Below are 25,601 nucleotides of genomic sequence, written 5' to 3'. Positions count from 1 at the left end.
TATACTGCCAAAATAGTTAAATTGTTATGCTGTTTTTAGGAATATACTGCAAAAATAGTTAAATATTCTCTATGTTTTTAGCGATCAAAGTGATAAAATCAGAGTCAAAGATTCTTTATATGACAGAAATGCTCTGCTGTTTTTGGGAATAAACTGCAAAAATAGTTAAATATTCTCTATGTTTTTAGGGATCAAGCTCAAAACTGCTCGTCAATGTAAAATCAAGAGTCAAAGATTCTTTATATGACAGAAATGCTCTGCTGTTTTTAGGAATATACTGCCAAAATAGTTAAATTACTATGCTGTTTTAGGAATATACTGCAAAAATAGTTAAATATTCTCTGTTTTTAGCGATCAAAGTGATAAAATCAGAGTCAAAGATTCTTTATATGACAGAAATACTCTGCTGTTTTTGGGAATATACTGCAAAAATAGTTAAATATTCTCTCTGTTTTTAGGGATCAAGCTCAAAAATGCTCGTCAATGTAAAATCACGAGTTAAAGATTCTTTATATGACAGAAATGCTCTGCTGTTTTTAGGAATATACTGCCAAAATAGTTAAATTACTATGCTATTTTTAGGAATATACTGCAAAAATAGTTAAATATTCTCTATGTTTTAGCGATCAAGCTCAAAACTGCTCGTCAATGTAAAATCAAGAGTCAAAGATCCTTTATATGACAGAAATGCTCTGCTGTTTTTAGGAATATACTGCAAATATAGTTAAATTGCTCTGCTGTTTTTAGGAATATACTGCAAAAATAGTTAAATATTCTCTATGTTTTTAGGGATCAAGCTCAAAAATGCTCGTCAATGTAAAATCACGAGTCAACGATCCTTCATATGACAGAAATGCTCTGCTGTTTTTGGGAATATACTGCAAAAATAGTTAAATATTCTCTATGTTTTTAGGGATCAAGCTCAAAAATGCTCGTCAATGTAAAATCACGAGTCAGAGATCCTTTATATGACAGAAATGGCCTGCTGTTTTTAGGAATATACTGCAAAAATAGTTAAAATGCTCTGCTGTTTTTAGGAATACACTGCAAAAATAGTTAAATGTTCTCTATGTGACAGAGTGCTCTGCTATTTTTAGGAATTTACTTCAAAACCATGAGTCAAAGATCCTTTATATGACAGAAATGTCCTGCTGTTTTTAGGAATCAAGCTCAAAAATGTTAGTCAATGTAAAATCACGAGTCAAAGATCCTTAATATGACAGAAATGTCCTGCTGTAGGAATATACTTAAAAATAGTTAAATATTCTCTATGTGACAGGGTGCTCTGCTGTTTTTAGGAATCTACTGCAACAACCAGAGTCAAAGATCCTTTATATGACAGAAATTTCCTGCTGTTTTTAGGAATATACTGGCAAAAAAATAGTTAAATATTCTCTATGTGACAGAGCGCTCTGCTGTTTTTGGGAATTTTTTTGCAAAACCATGAGTCAAAAATCCAAAAGCTGCAAAAACGCATGTCAAAGATTCTCTATCGGGCAGAGGCGCTCTGCTGTTTTTAGAAAACATCCGCAAAAAAAACAATAACCAAAAGAGCCTGATTAATGACAGCTGTTGTTGTTAAGCAAAAACACTCGTCAAAGATTCTCTACATGACAAGAGCGCTCTGCTGTTGTTGTTGTTTTTTTTATTTAGAAATTTATTGCAAAAGTGCTGTAGTCAAAGATCAAGAGTGCCTACAAAACAATAACAATAATATACATAAACAATAAAAATAAAGACAGAAAAATAGTTGTTGTTTTTAGGAATCTACTACAAAATCCTGAGTCCAAGTTGCCATGGCAACACGATATTCTCTTTGAATGTGTCAGTTCTTGCTGACTGTTTCTCTGACTGTTGCTATGCTAATGAATACAGATGAACGCTCTCCGGTCATGTGACTTCCAGCTAGTATATTTAGCCACTAATAACACACACCGGGGGCTGCGTGGGGAGGGCGACGCGGGGGCTGTGTGGGGGCTAAGTGCTACTGGGACGGGCCAAAGCGGAGTGACTGAATTAGGCCAGGTATCAAATCCCGCCTGTCAGCCATGCAGACCAAGAACCCGCTCAGAGGCCTTGAAAGGAGAAATAAATAAAATACAACTCCCAGAAGGCCCTGCTCTCTCTGTGGTTGACAGCTGGGAGGAGGGAGGGGTGGGTTGGGGGGGTGTAGAAGAGGCGGGGCCAACTCTGCAGGGCACGTTTATGCTAATGCAAGTGATCGCTAAAAGGAGTTTCGGAGCCCACATGCCAAGATTGGAACACGCCCCGAGACCACCCGCCCTCTCACCCCCCCCCCCCCCTCACCTTCCCCCGCACCACCCATCTCCGATGTCAGATGCTAAGTGGTGAGGCCTCAGTGTGCGGTGTGAAGCTAGCCCACGGCTTCACTCCTTCCTGCTCACACCAGCGACCCCGTCAATCAAACTATCGGGGTCGGGCAGCCGGAGGATTCAGGCGGGGGAAAAGAAGCAGGGGGGGGGGGGGGCGGTGTGTGTGGGGTGGAGGTTGGGGGGGCGACGATGTGGGGGTGTCTAAGGTGGAATTTCAACTTCAACTCCGCTGAACTGCTGGCAACACCAAATACAACTCATCTGATCAAAGATCCTCTATATGACAAGAGCACTCTGCTGTTTTTAGGAATCTCGTGCAAAAAATGCTACACAAAGATCCTCTATGCGGCGCGGGCACTCTGTCTTTAGACAAACTTAAAATGCATGTCAAAGATCCTCTATACGACAAGAGCACTTTCTTTGCTGCTTAAAACGTCAGTCAAAGATCCTCTATATGACAAGAGCACTCTGCTGTTTTTAGGAATCTCGTGCAAAAAATGCCACACAAAGATCCTCTATGCGGCACGGGCACTCTGTCTTTAGACAAACACTTAAAAAAAAAATGCATGTCAAAGATCCTCTATACGACAGGAGCACTTTCTTTACTGCTTAAAACGTCAGTCAAAGATCCTCTATATGACAAGAACACTCTGCTGTTTTTAGGAATCTCGTGCAAAAAATGCCACACAAAGATCCTCTATGCGGCACGGGCACGCTGTCTTTAGACAAACGCTGCAAAAAAATGCATGTCAAAGATCCTCTATACGACAGGAGCACTTTCTTTGCGGCTTAAAATGTCAGTCAAAGATCCTCTATATGACAAGAGCACTCTGCTGTTTTTAGGAATCTCGTGCAAAAATGCTACACAAAGATCCTCTATGCGGCGCGGGCACTCTGTCTTTAGACAAACTTAAAATGCATGTCAAAGATCCTCTATACGACAAGAGCACTTGCTTTGCTGCTTAAAAGGTCAGTCAAAGATCCTCTATATGACAAGAGCACTCTGCTGTTTTTAGGAATCTCGTGCAAAAAATGCCACACAAAGATCCTCTATGCGGCACGGGCACTCTGTCTTTAGACAAACACTTAAAAAAAATGCATGTCAAAGATCCTCTATACGACAGGAGCACTTTCTTTACTGCTTAAAACGTCAGTCAAAAATCCTCTATATGACAAGAACACTCTGCTGTTTTTAGGAATCTCGTGCAAAAAATGCCACACAAAGATCCTCTATGCGGCACGGGCACGCTGTCTTTAGACAAACGCTGCAAAAAAATGCATGTCAAAGATCCTCTATACGACAGGAGCACTTTCTTTGCGGCTTAAAACGTCAGTCAAAGATCCTCTATATGACAAGATCACTCTGCTGTTTTTAGGAATCTCGTAGAAAAAATGCTACACAAAGATCCTCTATGCGGCACGGGCACTCTGTCTTTAGACAAACGCTTCAAAAAAATGCATGTCAAAGATCCTCTATATGACAGGAACACTTTCTTTGCTGCTTAAAACGTCAGTCAAAGATCCTCTATATGACAAGAGCACTCTGCTGTTTTTAGGAATCTTGTGCAAAAAATGCTACACAAAGTCAAAGATCCTCTTTATGACAGGAATACTGTGCTGTTTTTATGGACCGGCTGTAAACATGCTACACAAAGATCCTTTATGCGACATGGACCATCTGTTTTTAAGCTAAGGTTGAAAAACCGTGTGTCAAAGATCCTCAAAAATGACGGCTGACGGGAGTGCCATGTTATTTTTAGGAATCTAAGTCCTAGTCAAAGATCTTCTCTAAAACAGAAGTGTCTTGCTGTTTTTAGAAATCTAGTGACAAAACACTTGTCAAAGATCCTCTTTCTGACAGGATTACTGTGCTGTTTTTATGGATCGAACATGCTAATCAAAGATCCTTTATGCGGCATGTGCAATCTCTTTTTAGGCTAAGATTGCAAAAACACCTGTCAAAGATCCTCTTTATGACAGGAATACTGTGCTGTTTTTATGGACCGACTGTAAACATGCTAATCAAAGATCCTTTATGCAACATGGAACATCTGTTTTTAGGCTAAGATTGAAAAAAACGCATGTCAAAGATCCTCTATAAGGCATGGGCACCCTACTGTTTTTAGGAATCTAATGCAAAAACACCTGTCAAAGATCCTCTTTATGACAGGAATACTGTGCTGTTTTTATGGACAGACTGTAAAAACGCTAATCAAAGATCCTTTATGCGAAATGGACCATCTGTTTTTAAGCTAAGGTTGAAAAATGGCATGTCAAAGATCCTCTATAGGGCATGGGTACCCTACTGTTTTTAGGAATCTAATGCAAAAACACATGTCAAAGATCCTTATTACGACAGGAATACTGTGCTGTTTTTATGGACCGACTGTAAACATGCTAATCAAAGATCCTTTATGCGACATGGAACATCTGTTTTTAGGCTAAGGTTGAAAAATGGCATGTCAAAGATCCTTTATAGGGCATGGGTACCCTACTGTTTTTAGGAATCTAATGCAAAAACATCTGTCAAAGATCTTCTTTATGACAGGAATACTGTGCTGTTTTTATGGACCGACTGTAAACATGCTAATCAAAGATCCTTTATGCAACATCTCTTTTTAGGCTAAGGTTGAAAAAATGCATGTCAAAGATCCTCTATAGGGCATGGGCACCCTACTGCAAATACACTAGTCAAAGATCCTCAATAAAGATTGCTTCTGTTTTTAGGAATCTCCTGCAAAAAAAGCTAGTTAAAGATCCTCTATGTGACAGGAGTATTGTGCTGTTTTTAAGGGCCAAACAAAGATTGTCAATGCGACACGGGATGTCTGTTTTTAGACAGTTAAAGAGTCAACATTACGAAAGAAGCACCCTGCACGTTTTTAGGGAAACTGCTGCAAAAAAAAAAACGCTCATCAAAGATCCTCCATACGACAGGAGCGCTGTGCTGCTGGGAATAAAATAGTTATCTTCCATTGGGGAGTTTGTCCAAGTCGTATTTTTCGGAATTTGATGCTTTAGGCCTCGCCTGCTTTGCTCAGGTCGTAAACGAGGGGAGGGGGGGGGCTCTCGGGACGTTCCCTCACCAGAATTCCGATGCGATCCACTTTAGGGCGGAGCCTCAGCAGCCGACTTGCATGTCAGCGTTATGTAGCGTTGCTCCGAAGCTTCCCTGCATGTTGTCTAAAGGGTGCAAGGCGTCGCACAAAACAAAGTCTAACGAATGGCGCTCCGTGTCCATAAAACTTTACTGTACGTCGTTTACGCCGTGTGACAAAGATTGTAAACGGCCGTTTAATGGCCGCCGGGCCCAACTCAGCGGGACGTTTTTTTTGTCCAGCAAAGCAGGCGCGTGGAAGCATCTGCCCGTCGTTTGTGTCGCAGCTTTAACGATTGTGATCGGAATCGCAGATGAGGGGATGCCGAGAAGAGTATTTTATTAAAACGACGACGCTCCACCATGTCAGTGTTTACCATACATTCATTTATCTGTGGCAACCCGCCACAGATACATTTGTACCGCCACAGACACTTATTTTTGATTGTAACGAAATTGAATTAAAAATGAATTATTATTATTTGAAATATGAAGTATAGATTATTCTAAATTATTATTGTAAACACATTATTTTAATGCAACATCCATTACAATTGCAATTAAATAATTAAATGAATTAAATATTTTTTTATTATTAAATTACATTTTATTATTACAAATTATTATTATTAAAAATAAAAAATTTCCATTGCTTAAGAATAAAATAATAGAATGAAAAATGTAAATAAATACCAATTAAAAATTACAATTATAAATTAATTGCCTATAACATATTTTTATGAATTATGTAAACATGTCATGAAATCATTAAATTTGGAATTAAATACATAAATGTGTGTTTTTTTATATTTTATAAATAATTAAATATTTAATATATATAAATAAAGTAAAACTAATATAATAAATATAACATATTACAATAATTACAATTATAATACAATTGCAATACATTTGAAAATAATTACTTTACTTCAATTAATTGATTAACGATTGCAATTAAATAAATTAATAAATTAAATGATTTTTTTAATGGAATTGAACTTTTCCATCGTTCAAGAATAAAATAATAAAAACGAAAAAAATGTAAATAAATACCAATAAAAAAATACAATTATAAAATAATTCTAACATATTTTTATTAATTATTTAAACGTGTCATTAATTCATTAAAATTAGAATTAAATACATAAATGTGTGTTTTTTATATTTTATAAATAATTAAATATTTTTTAAAATATATACTATATAATTAAAGTTAAACTAATACATAAAAATAACTTAATGCAATAATTACAATTATAAAATTGCAATATATTTTTTAATAATTGCTTTACTTCAACTAATTAAATAATTAAAATAGTAATTAAATATATACATTTAGTTTTTAGAATTTTAGAAGTGGGGTGAAAAAAAGATCATTTATTCAAGAATGAAAATAATAATAGGAAATAATAAATAATATATAATAAGAAAATAAAATAATAAAATGACAATGAGTCTTCCAGCTATATATATATATATATATATATTTTTTTTTTTTAATATTGACACATTTCCAGGAAGTTAAACTTGTGTGACGTTCCGCTGCTTTTATAAAAATGAATATGTGATGTGATCTGAGTCACCGGCGTGAAGCTTTCACATCCGGAAAAGGGTTATTAGCTTGGACTGAAATCAACATACACACTCACACGTACACACGTACACACGTACACACGTACACACACCATTAGTGATGAAAAATGAGGTTTGGCAGGAAGACGGCTGGGTGAGGACGAGATGAGAAATTATGGCGAAAAAGAGGAGGAGCCTAAATCATGTCTGACTCATTGAGTCGCTGCTGACCACTCAGGAGTTCTGAAACAGCTTTTTACATTTATTTATTTATTTATTTTTAAATTTGCTTTTTAATATTTTTGTATTTTTAATTATTTTTTTTGTTATGTATTTTAATGTAATTTTAATTATTAGTATTTTTTATATTGTGAGAGTCTCATTTGGACAGTCATGGTACAATAATCCATCTTAATATTACTACCCAATTAAATGTAAATCAGTTGCAGACATGACTACAATAATAATACTAATATTTATACCATTATTAGAGCCTTCGTGACATGAAATAACATCCCTATAGTCCGCTCTACACTCCTATTACCAAATATAGTAGATGAAATAAGACAAATAAACCTGTTTAAGACCAACTATATCCGTTTTTTAACATTATTAGAGCCATCTGGATGTGAAATAGCACCCCTATATTCCATGTTACACTCCTATTACCCAATATAGTAGATATATATGACAAAATAAGACATATAAGACGTAACAAAAACTGTTGATGACCAACTAAATACAGTTTGTATCACTATTAGAGCCATCTAGATACAAAATAACACCCTTATATTCAACTTTACACTCCTATTACCAAATATAGTACACATATTAAGAGAAAATAAGACACATACGGCATAAAAAAACTGTTCATGATCAGCTAAATACCGTTTTTTAACACTATTAGGGCCAGCTAGATATGAAATAACACTCTGATATTCCCATTTACACTTCTATTACCCAATATAGTAGATGTATATAAAAAAATAAGACATATAAGACAAAAGAAAAACTGTTTATGACCAGCTAAATACCGTTTTTAACATTATTAGAGCCATCTAGATACAAAATAACACCCTTATATTCCCATTTACACTCCTATTACCCAATATAGTAGATATATATAAAAAAATAAGACATATAAGACAAAACAAAAACTGTTTATGACCAGCTAAATACTATTTTTAACACTATTAGCGCCATCTAGATATGAAATAACACTCTGATATTCCCATTTAAACTCCCATTACCCAATATAGTAGATATACATGAAAAAATAAGACATATAAGACAAAACAAAAACTGTTTATGACCAGCTAAATACAGTTTTTAACATTATTAGAGCCAGCTCGATATGAAATAACACTCTGATATTCCCATTTAGACTTATATTACCAAATATAGTACACATAATAAAAGAAAATAAGACATATACGACATAAAAAAACGGTTTATAAATAGCTAAATACCGTTTTTAACACTATTAGAGCCATCTAGATATGAAATAACACCCTTATAGTCCGCCTTATACGATACACTATGGTCCCCCCAATATAGTAGGCCTAATAAGACAAAATAAGACATATAACGCATACAAAGCCTGTTTATGACCAGCTAAATAGAATAGACCTGATAAGAGAAAAGAAGCCATAATTTCGACGTACACTTTTGTTTAAACAAAGTTTTAAGGACACAAAGTGCGCTCACGTCCCGTCAATCGGGGAGGTGACCCCTGATGGCGTGGCACGCCGTCCTCGCCGCTCACCTTGTCCCTCTCATTTCCTGTCTGACCCGGCGGCGCGTCGGCCCCTAAAAGCACATTATCAGCCACTTAGCGCTGTTTAGCATCAGATTGATTAACGATGAACCAGCACAAAATGTCGCCAAGTAACCCCCCCCCACCCCTCGCTCGATGCCCTCTCTGTTAGCCGCCATGCTAATGCCCCTGACCGTTTGTTGGGACATGCTAATTTGCTAATCAGAGCGTAAGCAATGTTGAGCCTCGGGGGCCTCGTTTTTTTGGCCCCGCTCTGGCTTGCCGCCAGCGAGCGGCAGTCATACATTTTAATGGACCCTCGCATACAAAGTCATCTGAGGGGACATCACTTTGCTTTAACCCCCCCCCCCCCCCATTATAAAAAAAAAATCCTGATAGAGCAGAGAAATCTTGCTTGTTTCCGTCCCACTCGCTCGTGCGTCTCCGTCGCGTGCATCATCATCATCATCATCATCACGTACGCCCGCACATCTGTGCACCAGCTCGCTGTGCGTGCCGCCGCTTGCACATACATGTGTGTTGTGACATGGAAGAGATTCGCTTAACCACTGCTGACCTCGTTTTTTTTTCAGACGCTTCCACATCTGGTTGCGTCTTGCGTCACATCTGGAAGAGTTTGGTGTAGAAGAACACCTTTAGGACGGACTATAAAGTAGATCCGGGACCACGTAAACGGACTGAGAGTCCCACGGACCAACCTGACCAACCAAAGTGCAAGATGCAACTGAAAACATTTTGTAAAAAAAAAAAAAAAAAAAATAGAGCCATCTGGATGTGATATAACACCCCTATATTCCACGTTACACTCCTATTACCCAATATACTAGACATAATGACAGAAAATAAGACATATAAGACGTAACAAAAACTGTTTATGACCAGCTAAATACAGTTTTTAACAGAATAAGAGAAAATAAGACATATAAGACATAACAACAAGTGATTATGATCAGCTAAATACAGTTTGTTAGCATTATTAGAGCCATCTAGATACAAAATAACACCCTTATATTCCCCTTTACACTTCTATTACCCAATATTGTACACGTAATAAGAGAAAATAAGACATATAAGACATAACAAAAAACGTTTATGACCAGCTAAATACAGTTTTTAACAGAATAAGAGAAAATGAGACATATAAGACATAACAAAAACTGTTTATGATCAGCTAAATACAGTTTTTAACAGAATAAGAGAAAATAAGACATATAAGACATAACAACAAGTGATTATGATCAGCTAAATACAGTTTTTTGCATTATTAGAGCCATCTAGATACGAAATAACACCCTTATATTCCCTTTTACACTCCTATTACCCAATATAGTACACGTAATAAGAGAAAATAAGACATATAAGACATAACAAAAAACGTTTATGACCAGCTAAATACAGTTTTTAACAGAATAAGAGAAAATAAGACGTATAAGACATAACAAAAACGGTTTATAGCCAGCTAAATACAGTTTTTAACAGAATAAGAGAAAATAAGACATATAAGACATAACAAAAACTGTTTATGACCAGCTAAATACAGTTTTTAAAAGAATAAGAGAAAATAAGACATATAAGACATGATAAAAACTGTTTATGATCAGCTAAATACAGTTTTTAACAGAATAAGAGAAAATAAGACATATAAGACATAACAAAAACTGTTTACGACCAGCTAAATACAGTTTTTAACAGAATAAGAGAAAATAAGACGTATAAGACATAACAAAAACGGTTTATAGCCAGCTAAATACAGTTTTTAACAGAATAAGAGAAAATAAGACATATAAGACATAACAAAAACTGTTTATGACCAGCTAAATACAGTTTTTAACAGAATAAAAGAAAATAAGACATATAAGACATAACAAAAACTGTTTATGATCAGCTAAATACAGTTTTTAACATTATTAGAGCCATCTACATACAAAATAACACCCTTATATTCCCTTTTACACTCCTATTACCCAATATAGTAGATATATATGAAAAAATAAGACAAATAAGACATAACAAAAACTGTTTATGACCAGCTAAATACAGTTTCTGACATTATTAGAGCCATCAAGATACGAAATAACACCCTTATATTCCCTTTTACACTCCTATTACCCAATATAGTACATGTAATAAGAGAAAATAAGACATATAAGACATAAAAAAACTGTTTATGACCAGCTAAATACAGTTTTTAACAGAATAAGAAAAAATAAGACATATAAGACATTTTAACATTAATAGTGCCATATATATATATATATATATATATATACCCTAATAAAATAATTATCTTAAATAATATTACTAAATAAATATGAAATTAATTCAAAAATAAAATAAGCAATCGCGATAGTAGAGATTTCAGACAAAAAACAATACTTGTGAAGAAGTAATAAAGTAATGTTAATTTACATGTTAATATAATTTAAATGTTAATATACAAATTAATTTTTTAATTAAAAAAATTAACAAATGCATTATTAAATGAGTGGAAAATATTTTTTTCAAACAAAAACATGCATAGTAAATATATAACAAAATAATATTACTTAATAACTGTAAAAATAATAAAATGAATTAAAACAATAATTTAATAATAATAATAAAATAAGAGTAATAAATTATAAATGTTTTTCAAACTTGTCCATGCATAGTGAAGAAGTAGTTATTTAATACTAATTAAAAAACATACACAAAATAAATTTAAAAAATTGAATAAAATTTTATTAAATCTATCTAGAGAAAAATATTTTTTGACAGAAAATTAATTTTTCCAGGTAATAAGTAAATAAGTAATAAAGTAATATTAATCAACAAATACAAAATAATGTTAAAAGTAATTAATCAAAATAATAATGAAAAATAATAATAAATTCCCATTGTGGAAAATAGTTTTTCAGAGAGAATAAAATGAAAAAAAGAAGTAATAAAAAAGTGTAAAAATAATCTAATAAATAAATAAATAAAATGATATAATATTACAAATGTTAATTATATATTATTATGGGATAATCCGGCAGAAAACAGCACTTTCATAGTGAAGAAGTAATAAAATAATGTTAATAAATACAAATACAATTTGTATTTGTATACAAATACAATAAATAGAATTGACATTGATACTATATCCACATGAGCGATTGACAGATGGTTGCTTAGCAACAACCCTCCAAAGGTCGGCGTCAGAAATGTTTTGATTTTTTTTTTTTTTCTGATAAATATCTAACCATGCCGCTTCAGTGAGCTGTGTTTGTTTACGTCGGACTCGTACTCGCGCTTGTTCATCTCGCACGGGAGGGGTCACAGTCGGCGCACCTCTTTGTTTGCCCAGACGTGGGCCCTCGGCGCTCCGCTGTCAACCCAAACAAAACAGCGCCTCTGTTCCCATCTGATCGCCATGCATGGCGGCGCCTCGTCCTCCACGATGTTGCCTTGCACTTTTTTTTTACGGTTAGAGCCGTACCAGCGGGCAGGAAGGGGCGGGACATAAGTGAAACGACAGACAGATGGCAAAACAAAGAAAACGCAGGAAAAAAATGACATATAGAAAGAAAGAGGAAGTGCTTGTTAGCGCCTCGTTGGCCCAAATCAACGCGAGATGACACACCTGACTGATAATTAGTCTCGGGAGATTTGGCGTCAAAGCGAGAACACAAGCGCCACCTGCGTTTAGACGCAAAAGCAGGGCGGCGACGCCTCCGCACGTGTCCGAGCTAATGGGTGTCCTGGCACGCTAATCACGCCGTTAATCACGGCGCCGGGACCCAGGTCGATAGCGGTGCAAAAAGGCTAAAATGGGCCACATCAGTCATCGCGGTTCACTGGTGACCCGCATTATCTGCTGGGAGGCGTTGTTGTTGTTTATATGGCGGAAGTCATCTTTTCAGTCATGGCAGCACTCGTGCAGCCTCTGACTACGTACTCTCCATTGTAGAGAAGACACAATTATCTCACTAAAAGGTCGCTAAATTCATTCAGACTTATAATAATAATATTATGATAATAATAATAATATTATATTATCCAATTTTAATATATAATATAATATAATATAATATAATATAATATAATATAATATAATATAATATAATATAATATAATATAATATAATATAATATAATATAATATAATATAATATAATATAATATAATATAATAGTGAAGAAGTAATAAAGTAATATTAAGTAATAAATATACAAATTATTTAATTAAAAAAATAAAATTTAAGTCAATTTTAATATATAATATAATATAATATAATATAATATAATATAATATAATATAATATAATATAATATAATATAATATAATATAATATAATATAATATAATATAATATAATATAATATAATATAATATAATATAAATTAATAAACTATAATCTTATAATTTATAATATAAAAACATCATTCATAAATTAATGACAATTTATAAAAAACTATTTTTAAAATATTATGATAGTCATTATTAATGCAAAATTAAAATAAAAAAAATTTAAAATACAAATACAAAATAAATGTTTATTACATTATGATATATAAAATGATAATAATCATGATTATAATAAAAATAAATAAATAAAAATAAAAAACAGCTTATCAACCATAAATAAAAAAATAATAAAAAATACATTTTTATTTATAATATAATATAACATAAACTATAATCTTATAATTTATAATTTAAGAAAAAAAACACAAATCATCCATATATTAATGATAAATTATAAAAACTATTTTTTAAATATTATCATAATCATGATTAATACAAAATTAAAATTAAAAAAATTAAATACAAATACAAAAGAAATGTTTATAACATTAAAATGATCATGTAAATGTAAAATGATAATAATCATGTTTATAATAAAAATAAATAAAATAATAAAATAATAAAATAATAAAATAATAAAATAATAAAATAATAAAATAATAAAATAATAAAATAATAAAATAATAAAATAATAAAATAATAAAATAATAAAATAATAAAATAATAAAATATTTTTAATATTTTTTTACAAAATATTCAATGGAAATGGGGTGACGTTTCGCTTCATAATCTCACAGGATGTGTTGAAATTCATCTTTCCTCTCAGTAAAAGCCACCCCCCCCATGCTGGCAGCACTCGTGCATCCCCATGGAATTCCCCATGGGAATCGTGCTCTGCTTCACAATGTCACAGCATGTGTTGGAATCCACTTCTCCCAAAAATGAATCGCAACTATCAAGTTGCGGCAGCACTCGTGCACGCGACCACCACCACGCTTGATGTTAGGCGAGAGACAATTAGTATCGAGATTACTGAGACGTCAAACGCAGATACCGCCATCTGGTGGAGTTGGGAAAACAAAACTACATGCGGAGGTTGCCTACAGCCACGGTTGTTGTTGATGCCGGCACCAATTGCAAAGCATGCTGGGACATTTCGGAATAAGCATCAATAGCATTAGCCATCTTTCTGTGTGTGTGTGTGTGTGTGTGTGTGTGTTTGTGTGTGTGTGTGTGTATGCATGCACAAGGTAATTAGGTAATCAACAGCTGCCAGAGAGACAGGAAGCGGCTTGTTAGGAAAGTGAAGCAGAGATGGAACTAGATAATGAGAAGAAGGAGAAGAAGGAGAAGGAGGAGGAGGTGGGGGGGGGGGGGGGTCACGTCTAAACAGCAAGAAATGAGGTATAGAAAAAAAGGAAGAGGGTAAGGAGATGGAGGCGGTGATGAGAAGACGAGAGAAGAATGAGATATGAGGACAGGTGTTCTTGTCACTAAGACCATTTAAGCGTCACATTTTCCTGACAGCCATCTTTTAAGTCCAACAGGAAGCACATTTTCAGTGTGCCACCTCTAAAAATGAAATATATTAATTAGAAAATCATATATATATTGTATGAAAATATACTGTATGAAAAGAGACTGTATGGTATCTGCAAAACATTATACCGTATATAAATTTGGATGTTTTTTTTTTTCTTGGCAAAATAAATAAGGGGAAAAAACTATAAAAAATAGTATGTAGTCTTATAAATGCAGTTGAATTTTTTAAATATGAAACTATTTTTCTTCTTTTAATTACAAAAATGCTTCCTAAAAAAGGGGGGTTGTCATATATTCAGGTCAAAAAATTATAGCATATATTAAAAAATCTACAACAAATACGATTTTCAATTTTTTTTTATTACTGAAAAATATTTTTTTAAATACAGTATAGTTTTATAAATGTAGTGGAATTTTTTTTAATAAGAAACTTTTCTTTTCAAATTATCATCATCAAGGTTATATATGGTGTATAGAAAATACTATAGCAAATATAAAAAAAATTACCAAAAACATTACCTATATAATTTTTTTTTCAAAAATATAGTTTTGTAAATGCATTGACAATTTTTTTAAATGTTTTTTCTAATCACCATTATCATTCAAGGGTCACGAAATACAAAATATTATAGCATAATTACACACAAAAAAAATCAACCAAAAACATAACTAATAGTATTTTTCTTTTGTATGTGTGTAATGAAAAAAACAATTTAAAATATGTTGGAGTTTTATAAATAGACTGGAATTTTTTGTATATATATATATATTTTCTTCCAAATTGTCATCATCTAATCACCATTATCATTCAAGGGTCACGGAATACAAAATATTATAGCATAATTACATACAAAAAAAATCAACCAAAAACATAACTAAGAGTATTTTTCTTTTGTATGTGTGTAATGAAAAAACAATTTAAAAATATGTTGGAGTTTTAGAAATAGACTGGAATTTTTTGTATATATATATTTTTTTTTCAAATTATCATCATCTAATCACCATTATTATTCAAAAATTATAGCATAATTACACACACAAAAAATCAACCAAAACACATTACTAATAGTAGTTTTCCTATTTATGTGTGTGACGAAAAAACAATTTAAAAATATGTTGGAGTTTTAGAAATAGACTGGAATTTTTTGTATATTTAAATTTTTCCAACTTGTCATCATCTAATCACCATTACCATTCAAGGGAATACAAAAATTATAGCATAATTACACACAAAAAAATCAATCAAAAAACACTACTAATAGTATTTTTCTTGTTTATGTGTGTAATGAGAAAACAATTTAAAAATACGTTGGCGTTTTATAAATAGACTGGAATTTTTTGTATATATATATATATTTTTTTTTTTTCCCCAAATTGCCATCATCTAATCACCATTATCATTCAAGGGTTACAGAATACAAAAATTATAGCATAATTACACACACAAAAAAATCAACCAAAAATCATTACTAATAGTATTTTTCTTGTTTATGTGTGTAATGAAAAAACAATTTAAAAATATTTTGGAGTTTTAGAAATAGGCTGGAATTTTTTGTATATATATATTTTTTTTTCCAAATTGTCCGAAAATGGCCGCCGGGCCGCACTTTGAACCCTGCTGACTCAAAGTAACCAGTCTCTTTTCTGCTGTTTTACCATCCTGTTCCCTTTCGGTCCATTTTTTTACGCCCCGTCCCGGGTGACCCTCAATACTTTTCTCGCTGTTTTGTTTAAACTCTCCCGTCAAGGACACCGCTAGCTTCACTTTTTGATTAACGTGATGAAAAGAATCAATTAAAGAGCAGCCATGGGACCTCTTTAGCCAAGAGTGGCAACAACACGACACATAAAAAAAAAAACGAGGACACCAAAGGGAGAACGCTTGTGCGGCGTATCTCGTCTTTACACCTTGTTCGCCACTGGGGACGGGGAGTTAGCGCTAGCGCGTGGTGCTATGTGGGACATCTCCCGAGGACGGCGACTGGAACATGGCGGGTCCACGTAGGTCGCCTTAATTAGCCACACATGCCGCTACGCTAGCTCCCGCGGGTGTTTAACAGGGCGAGGAGACGTCGGGGTGAGGTAGTGAGGAATGGGCATTAGCGCGAGGGGAACAAGGCAGGGTTATTTAAAGCGTGGCCTACAAAGTACACTGTGTGTTTGTGTAATTACTTCATCCCGTGTGTGTGTGTGTGTGTGTGTGTGTTTGTGTGTGTGTTTGTGTGTGTCCATCCCAGTGATGGAGTGTGCTCAGGTGGCCGAGGTCACTGCACACAACGATGGAATGATGCTAAGCTAGCAAACGTGAACCCAAGTACCCAAGTACTTACATGAATATTACAGTATTAATGTAAGCATATGTTTATTATTGTGTCTGAATGACAGCCGTTGGGCAGGTCGCTAGCTAGCTAGCTAAGCTACATAGCTGCAGTTCCACTCCGGTCCTGTGGGTAGCAGTAATGCTAGTCGTTGCTAAGTCGCTAAGGGTTCATAAAAAGAAGACGTTCCGTGGATGTATCACTGAAATTATACGTAAAAAATAGTCCCGTTGAAGTATTTACTGCAGAGTAAGAAGTTTTTTTTTAAGATCAAGATATTCAAGAACAGTGGAATGTTTTATGAGTTGAGTTTTTCTTGTGGAAAACCGAAACCAAAGCACTGAAGAAGTTTAGGGTTAGCAGAAGCAAAAGCATTGAAGAGTTTTTTAGTTAAATAAATGCGTTTTTTTAATAAATGCGTTTTTGGTTTATTTTTTTAATAAAGGCGTTGTGTTTGTTTATTTTTTAAAATAAATGTGTTTTTTCGTTTTTTTCAATGAATGCGTTTTTTTCCATAAATGAGTTTTTTTCAATAAATGGGTTTTTTTGTTTATTTTTTTAAATAAATGCGTTATTTTTGTTTATTTTTTTAATGCTTTTTTTGTTGTTTTTTTAATAAATGCGTTTTTTCCATAAATGCGTTTTTTTTATAAATGCGTTGTTTTTGTTTATTTTTTAAATAAATGTGTTGTTTTTGTTTATTTTTTTAAATAAATGCTTTTTTTAATAAATGCGTTTTTTTCCATAAATGTGTTTTTTTCCATACATGTTTTTTTTTGTTTTTTTTTATAAATGCGTCGTTTTTGTTTATTTTTTAAATGAATGCGTTTGTTTTAATAAATGCGTTTTTTTTCCATAAATGCGTTTTTTTGGTTTATTTTTTAAATAAATGCGTTGTTTTTGTTTATTTTTTAAATGAATACGTTTTTTTTAATAAATGCATTTTTTTCCATAAATGCGTTTTTTTGGTTTATTTTTTTAATAATAGCATTGTTTTTGTTTATTTAAAAAAATGTTGTTTTTTTTAATAAATGCATTTTTTTGTTTGTTTGTTTTTGTAAATTGGATGCGGTCCAGCCTCACCCAGACCCAAGCTCCAGTGGCCCCAGGATAAGCGAAGTCGCTAAGGGTTCATAAAAAGAAGACGTTCCGTGAATGTATCACTGAAATGATACATAAAAACAAGTGATTGAAGTATTTACGTACTTCAGAGTCAGCAGTTTTTAGGGTGACTTTTGATTGTGATTGAGGCAGAGACCAGCTGATGGACGTCAGCTGCAATGACAGGAAGTTGAATGATGTTCCCAGAAGTCTTGGCCGGGACATCAGGGTCCCATTAGGACCCGTCAAACTGTGGCTTGAGTCACAAAAGGTAAAAGAGTTCACAAAGTCTGAGATGGGAGCTTGAAAATGTTGGAATTTGACATACTTTTTCAGGAAAAATAAATGCATAAAAATTACAAATCGTCTAAAATTTAAATGTCATCAAGCCTGAATAAAATAAATTCATTAAAAATAGTCTTTTTTAATAATTTGATGAGAAATTAAATAAATTCATTAAAAAATGTCTTTTTAATAATATTTTGAGAAATTAAATTTGATCATAATCCATCATAATGTATTATGATAAACTGTATTATGTATATTATATATTATTATATACTACAATCCTATAATTTATAATATAAGAAAAAAATCAACCATCAACCATAAATTAATGATACATTATTTAAAAATATTTTTATACTATTATGATAATCATGATACAAATACAAAAATAAAATTAAAAAAATGCTTATATTCAAACATCAAAACACAAAATAAATGTTTATAATATTATGATATATAAAATGATAATAATTATGATTACAATAAAATAAAAAACAGCTTATAGTCATGAATTTAAAAAAATATATAATTATAAATATAATAAAATTTATAATATATATATATAAATATAATAATAATTTGGGATTTTTTTTCACAAAATATTTGGATTACTTATTTGTCAGTTGCAGTTAAAAAGCCATATTTTCTTCTTCTTTTTTGGAGCACGTGGCTAACAGCTGAGTAAACAGCGCCTCTGCTGGACGGGAGCAAGTAGTGCACTCCATTTCCCTGAGACGTAATTCACATTCAAACTACTGGCCTGTGATGACAAATTCTATACATAAATATTATTATATTTTTGGGGATATTTTTATTATTATTTCTTATTTATTAATTATTAATAAATATTTCTTATTTATTTATTAATAATATTTCTTATTTATTCTTATTTATTTCTTATTCTTATTTATTATTTCTTTTTGGATAATCTGGCGTAAAAGTAAAGCCACTTTTCAGGAAAGAAAGCCATCCCAACAGTAAAATATGGTGGAGGTAGTGTGATAGTATTGTAATATAATATAATAGTATTATATTATATTATATTATATTATATTATATTATATTATATTATATTATATTATATTATATTATATTATATTATATTATATTATATTATATTATATTATATTATATTATATTATATTATATTATATTATATTATATTATATTATATCCTGAGTGGGTTGGCCTAAAAAAGGTGAAATATATATTTATAGAAATGAAATCAATAGAGGTGTTCCCATGTAATGACAGTCATCATGTGTCGCTTCCATTCCAGCTCCCACGTTCCCGTCAGGCTGCATAAATATAAATGCAAAAACACCCACTTTCCTCATTTCATGCACACCTACACACACACACACACACACACACACACACACACACACACACACACACACACACACACAAAGGCAGCCGATCCTACGCATTGGCTCTAATTAGCGTATCAACTTAGCCGGCGCCCTGCGTTACGTACCAACATTACATGGTGTCGGATTGCGGTACGGTGGTATCAGAGGATCCCTCCCGAGCAGGAATCAATGCGCGTGATTAATTGTCAGCGCCGCTAATCGTTCCCACGCTCATTCATAAGAATGTAAAAAAGAAAAGAAAAAGCCCAAGCGTAATATATCTCATTAGAGATTAATACCCATCAGCTCCCTTTTAATTAGCCAGCCCACACTAGCAAGCCTCTGATGTCGCCTTTATTGTCTCTACGTGTGTGTGTGTGTGTGTGTGTGTGTGTGTGTGTCAGCTTCACTCCCACGTCCTCATATTCAGCTCTCAGAATAATTCAGAAGGTAGCGACCGCACAGATTGAGAGGACTGAGTAAAAGGTTATAAACCAGGGGTCTCAAACTGGCGGCCAGCGGGCCAAATTTGTTTCTGATGCTGTATCGTATCATGTACCCACAAATGCACAACGGACGCGATTGACGCGATTTTGCAAGTTACGACGCTGCTCCCAGATGTAACGATGCTAGGTCGCTAATTGGGTAAAAGGGTTAGGTTTAATTAATGTTCATGTTAAAGGTTAAATAACTGTTAATACTGTTTATTTGAATTATTCTAATTCTATTATTTTATTTATTTTATTATTTTATTTATTATTTTATTTATTATTTTATTTATTATTTTATTTATTTTATTATTTTATTTATTATTTTATTTATTATTTTATTTATTATTTTATTTATTATTTATTTTATTATTTATTCTATTATTTTCTTATTATTTTCTTATTTATTATTTATTTTATTATTTATTATTTATTTTATTATTTATTATTTATTTTATTAATGTCTTTATTATTTATTTTATTAATTTCTTTATTATTTATTTTATTATTTTATTTATTTTATTATTTATTATATTATTTTCTTTATTATTTTATTTATTTTATTATTTTATTTATTTTATTATTTATTCTATTATTTTATTTATTTTTCTTTGTTTAATTTTTCATCTTATTTTGTGTAGTAAATAAAAATTAAGAAAAATTGTGTCCATCCCAGTGATGGGGTATGCTCAGGTGGCCGACGTCACCGCACACAACGATGGAATGATGCTAAGCTAGCGAGCATGAATCCACACAAATAAATGCGTTTTTTTTCCATGAATGCGTTTTTTCCATAAATGTTTTTTTTTGGGTTAATTTTTTAAATAAATGCGTTGTTTTTGTTTATTTTTTTAATGCTTTTTTTGTTGTTTTTTTAATAAATGCGTTTTTGTCCATAAATGCGTTGTTTTTGTTATTTTTTTTAATAAAAGCATTGTTTTTGTTAATTTTTTTAAATAAATGCATTTTTTGTTTTTTTTTAATAAAAGCGTTGTTTTTGTTAATTTTTTTAAATAATGCGTTTTTTGTTTTTTTTTAATAAATGCGTTTTTTCCATAAATGTTTTTTTCAATAAATGCGTTTTTTGGTTTATTTTTTAAATAAATGCGTTGTTTTTGTTTATTTTTAATGCTTTTTTTTGTTTTTTTTAATAAATGCGTTTTTTTCCATAAATGCATTGTTTTTGTTAATTTTTTTAAATTAATGCGTTGTTTTTGTTAATTTTTTTTAAATAAATGTGTTTTTTGTTTTTTTTAATAAATACGTTTTTTCCATAAATGTTTTTTTCAATAAATGCGTTTTTTTGTTTATTTTTTAAATAAATGCATTGTTTTTGTTTATTTTTTAAAAACTGCTTATTTTGTTGTTGTTTTGAATAAATGCGTTTTTTTCCATAAATGCGGTTTGTTTTTGTTTTGTTTTTTTTTAATAAATGCATTGTTTTTGTTTATTTTTTAAATGGTTTTTTTTTTGTTTTTTTTTAATAAATGCGTTATTTTTTGTATTTAAATAAATGCGTTTTTTTGTTTGTTTTTTTTAACCAGCTGTGGCCCAGCCTCACCCAGACCCGAGCTCCAGTGGCCCCGGGTAAATTTAGTTTGAGACCCCTGGTCTAGACAGACTGTTGGGACGAGGATTCCCGTTTCCAAAACCATGAGGAAACAGATTAACATCCAGTGTTCCCCATAGGTCCCCTGCCCCCTGAATTCGAACCCTCATCCTTAGTGTCAGATTAACGTTTCATCAGGTGGATGGAGAAGTGTCTTCTAGCGCCCCCTGAGGCGACCAGAGGCATTTTTGAACAATTATTTCCCGGGAACGTGATTAGCACAGAATATGAGTCTTGATCCGTCCTACCTGTCGGCCGTGGAGGAGGACTTCCTCTGGCACACCACCGCCAACGAGCCGCCGCCGGGCGCCATTTCTTGTTTGATCTCCCACGCTACCAAGTCGCTGGGCTTCACCGCCAGGAAGCTGATGCCTGACTGGAACCACACCCTGCATGCGGGGGAATAAATAACGGGAGAATGAATCCCAACATTGGAAAATGACACAAATTCACACAGCATCCACCCATTCCTCCGCTTATCCGGGTCCGGGTCACGGGGGCAGCAGTCTCAGTAGGGAAGCCCAGACTTCCCGGTCCCCGGCCACTTCCTCCAGCTCCACCGGGAGGACACTAAGGCGTTCCCAGGCCAGCTGGGAGACATAATCCCTCCAGCGTGTCCTAGGTCTGCCCCGGGGCCTTTTCCCGGCTGGGCATACCTGGAACACCTCACCGGGGAAGCGTCCGGGAGGCGTCCGAACTAGCTGCCCTAGCGACTAGCGGCTCTACTCTGAGCCCCTTGGAAGACCCTTATGATGACAACACCCTGGCTCCAGGGTGGGACCCTGGTATGTGGAATACCGGGGTCCCACCCTGGCTCCAGGCCCGGGGGCCCGGCTTCACCTGTGGGGCCCGGCTGGGCTCTCCCCCTTGACGGGGGCAAGCATAAGGGTCCGGTGCATTGTGTGTTGGGTGGCGGTCAAGGGCGGATGCCTGGGTGACCTGGTCAAATCTGGTTCCTCGACATCCAAATCGGAATTTTGGTAAATATTCCTAAATATGCAAATTAGGTGATGCTGGGCCCCCGGGCCTGGCTCCAGGGTGGGACCCCGGTATTCCACATACTGGGGTCCCACCCTGGAGCCAGGCCCAGGGGCCCGGCTTCACCTGTGGGGCCCGGCTGGGCTCTCCCCCTTGACGGGGTCAAGCATAAGGGTCCGGTGCATTGTGTGTTGGGTGGCGGTCAAGGGCGGATGCCTGGGTGACCTGGTCAAATCTGGTTCCTCGACATCCAAATCGGAATTATGGTAAATATTCCTAAATATGCAAATTAGGTGAAGCCGGGCCCCCGGGCCTGACTCCAGGGTGGGACCCTCAGTATGCCACATACCGGATGCGGATGCCTGGGTGACCTGGTCAAATCTGGTTCCTCGACATCCAAATCGGAATTTTGGTAAATATTCCTAAATATGCAAATTAGGTGAAGCTGGGCCCCCGGCCTGGCTCCAGGGTGGGACCCCGGTATGTGGAATACCGGAGTCAAATCTGGTTCCTCGACATCCAAATCGGAATTTTGGTAAATATTCCTAAATATGCAAATTAGGTGAAGCTGGGCCCCCGGGCCTGGCTCCAGGGTGGGACCCCGGTATGCCACATACCGGATGCGGATGCCTGGGTGACCTGGTCAAATCTGGTTCCTCGACATCCAAATTGGAATTTTGGTAAATATTCCTAAATATGCAAATTAGGTGAAGCTGGGCCCCCGGGCCTGACTCCAGGGTGGGACCCCGGTATGCCACATACCGGATGCGGATGCCTAGGTGACCTGGTCAAATCTGGTTCCTCGACATCCAAATCGGAATTTTGGTAAATATTCCTAAATATGCAAATTAGGTGAAGCCGGGCCCCCGGGCCTGGCTCCAGGGTGGGACCCCGGTATGCCACATACCGGATGGGGATGCCTGGGTGACCTGGTCAAACCTGGTTCCTCGACATCCAAATCGGAATTTTGGTAAATATTCCTAAATATGCAAATTAGGTGAAGCTGGGCCCCCGGGCCTGGCTCCAGGGTGGGACCCCGGTATGTGGAATACCGGGGTCAAATCTGGTTCCTCGACATCCAAATCGGAATTTTGGTAAATATTCCTAAATATGCAAATTAGGTGAAGCTGGGCCCCCGGGCCTGGCTCCAGGGTGGGACCCCGGTATGTGGAATACCGGGGTCAAATCTGGTTCCTCGACATCCAAATCGGAATTTTGGTAAATATTCCTAAATATGCAAATTAGGTGAAGCTGGGCCCCCGGGCCTGGCTCCAGGGTGGGACCCCGGTATGTGGAATACCGGGGTCAAATCTGGTTCCTCGACATCCAAATCGGAATTTTGGTAAATATTCCTAAATATGCAAATTAGGTGAAGCTGGGCCCCCGGGCCTGGCTCCAGGGTGGGACCCCGGTATGTGGAATACCGGGGTCAAATCTGGTTCCTCGACATCCAAATCGGAATTTTGGTAAATATACCTAAATATGCAAATTAGGTGAAGCTGGGCCCCCGGGCCTGGCTCCAGGGTGGGACCCCGGTAGGTGGAATACCGGGGTCAAATCTGGTTCCTCGACATCCAAATCGGAATTTTGGTAAATATACCTAAATATGCAAATTAGGTGAAGCTGGGCCCCCGGGCCTGGCTCCAGGGTGGGACCCCGGTAGGTGGAATACCGGGGTCAAATCTGGTTCCTCGACATCCAAATCGGAATTTTGGTAAATATTCCTAAATATGCAAATTAGATTAATACCATTGGACACTTTTTTTTACCATCACGTACTTTGTTAATAAAAAAGTCTTTCCCAAACTTTCCGACTTTTCCGTGGCGTCCCTTCCCTCGTCTTTATATTCATCTCCTCACACCTCCGTGCTCTTCCACCGCCACTCTCGTCTTCATCATTCCCTCATTGCTCTCCGCTTCCATCCGTCATTTCATCCTCCTCATCATCATCATCTGTCTTTCAGACATCCTCGGTACTTTTCCCGTCTCCGATTTCAGTGGCTTTTCTTCTATTTCTCACCTGGATGAGACCCTCCCTCTGCTCAGCCAACCACACACACACACACACACACACACACACACACGTCTTTGCAACAATATTTCCTGGCAAACAATCAATACCCCCATAGACCGTAATCATACAATATTTATTTTCTTTAATTTGAAACAACAGAACACAAACATTGCCAGATGCCTTTGTATCCTTTGCCATCATTTCAGATGTTTATCATTTTCATCTCCTGTCATGTCTTGCCAAATATGTCACTCACGTCCCTCATCGTATTCATACGTACATTTACATATCTGTGTATAAACAATAAGGTATTCACGCATCGTATTATGTCTTATATGTCTTATTTTATCTGATTATGTCAACTATATTGAGTAGTAGGAGTATAGAAGTAACTATAGGGGTGTTATTTTATGTGCAGAGGGCTCTAATAATGTTAAAAACTGTATTTACTACGTAAGTCATAAACAGGTTTTCTATGCTCTAACTAAAAGGTCTAATTAAAATTGTCAATTTATAAATATTTGTATATTATATTTATTTTTATATATATATATTTATAAATAATGAATAAACAGGGAATTGGGGACAATATTTATTTTATTTTATTTTATTTTAATTTTTTTTATAAGGAATAAATAGGGAATCGGGGACAGGGAATAATTTCCCCATTGAAAATACCGGAAGTGTAAAGTACAAAAGTGCAGTCCGGTCCAAAAGTGCAGAAAAAAGTGAGTAATTTAAATAATAATAATAATTTAATAATACAAATAATTATTCATTATTTTTCATTGTGGTTAAGATTTTATGACTAATTATTATTGGTAATAATTATTACTTAATTTACTATATTTATTTTTCTTTT

At 34.5% G+C, this 25,601-nt stretch overlaps 1 protein-coding gene across 2 annotated transcripts in view; it reads right to left on the bottom strand.

Annotated features, from left to right (window-relative positions):
• The window catches only part of si:dkey-215k6.1 (transmembrane protein 132C), a 187,381-nt gene that overhangs the window by 60,075 nt on the left and 101,705 nt on the right, over positions 1–25,601 (bottom strand). For both annotated transcript variants that reach the window (XM_058069759.1, XM_058069760.1), the window contains one exon: positions 21,996–22,136. In XM_058069759.1, the coding sequence (XP_057925742.1) occupies positions 21,996–22,136 (141 nt within the window). The remainder of the gene's footprint in view (positions 1–21,995; positions 22,137–25,601) is intronic.

Source organism: Doryrhamphus excisus, chromosome 4 (assembly GCF_030265055.1).
Source record: "Doryrhamphus excisus isolate RoL2022-K1 chromosome 4, RoL_Dexc_1.0, whole genome shotgun sequence".
Lineage (NCBI taxonomy): Eukaryota > Metazoa > Chordata > Actinopteri > Syngnathiformes > Syngnathidae > Doryrhamphus > Doryrhamphus excisus.
Note: the sequence above shows the minus strand (reverse complement) of the source record. Positions and strands in the feature narration are given on the sequence as shown.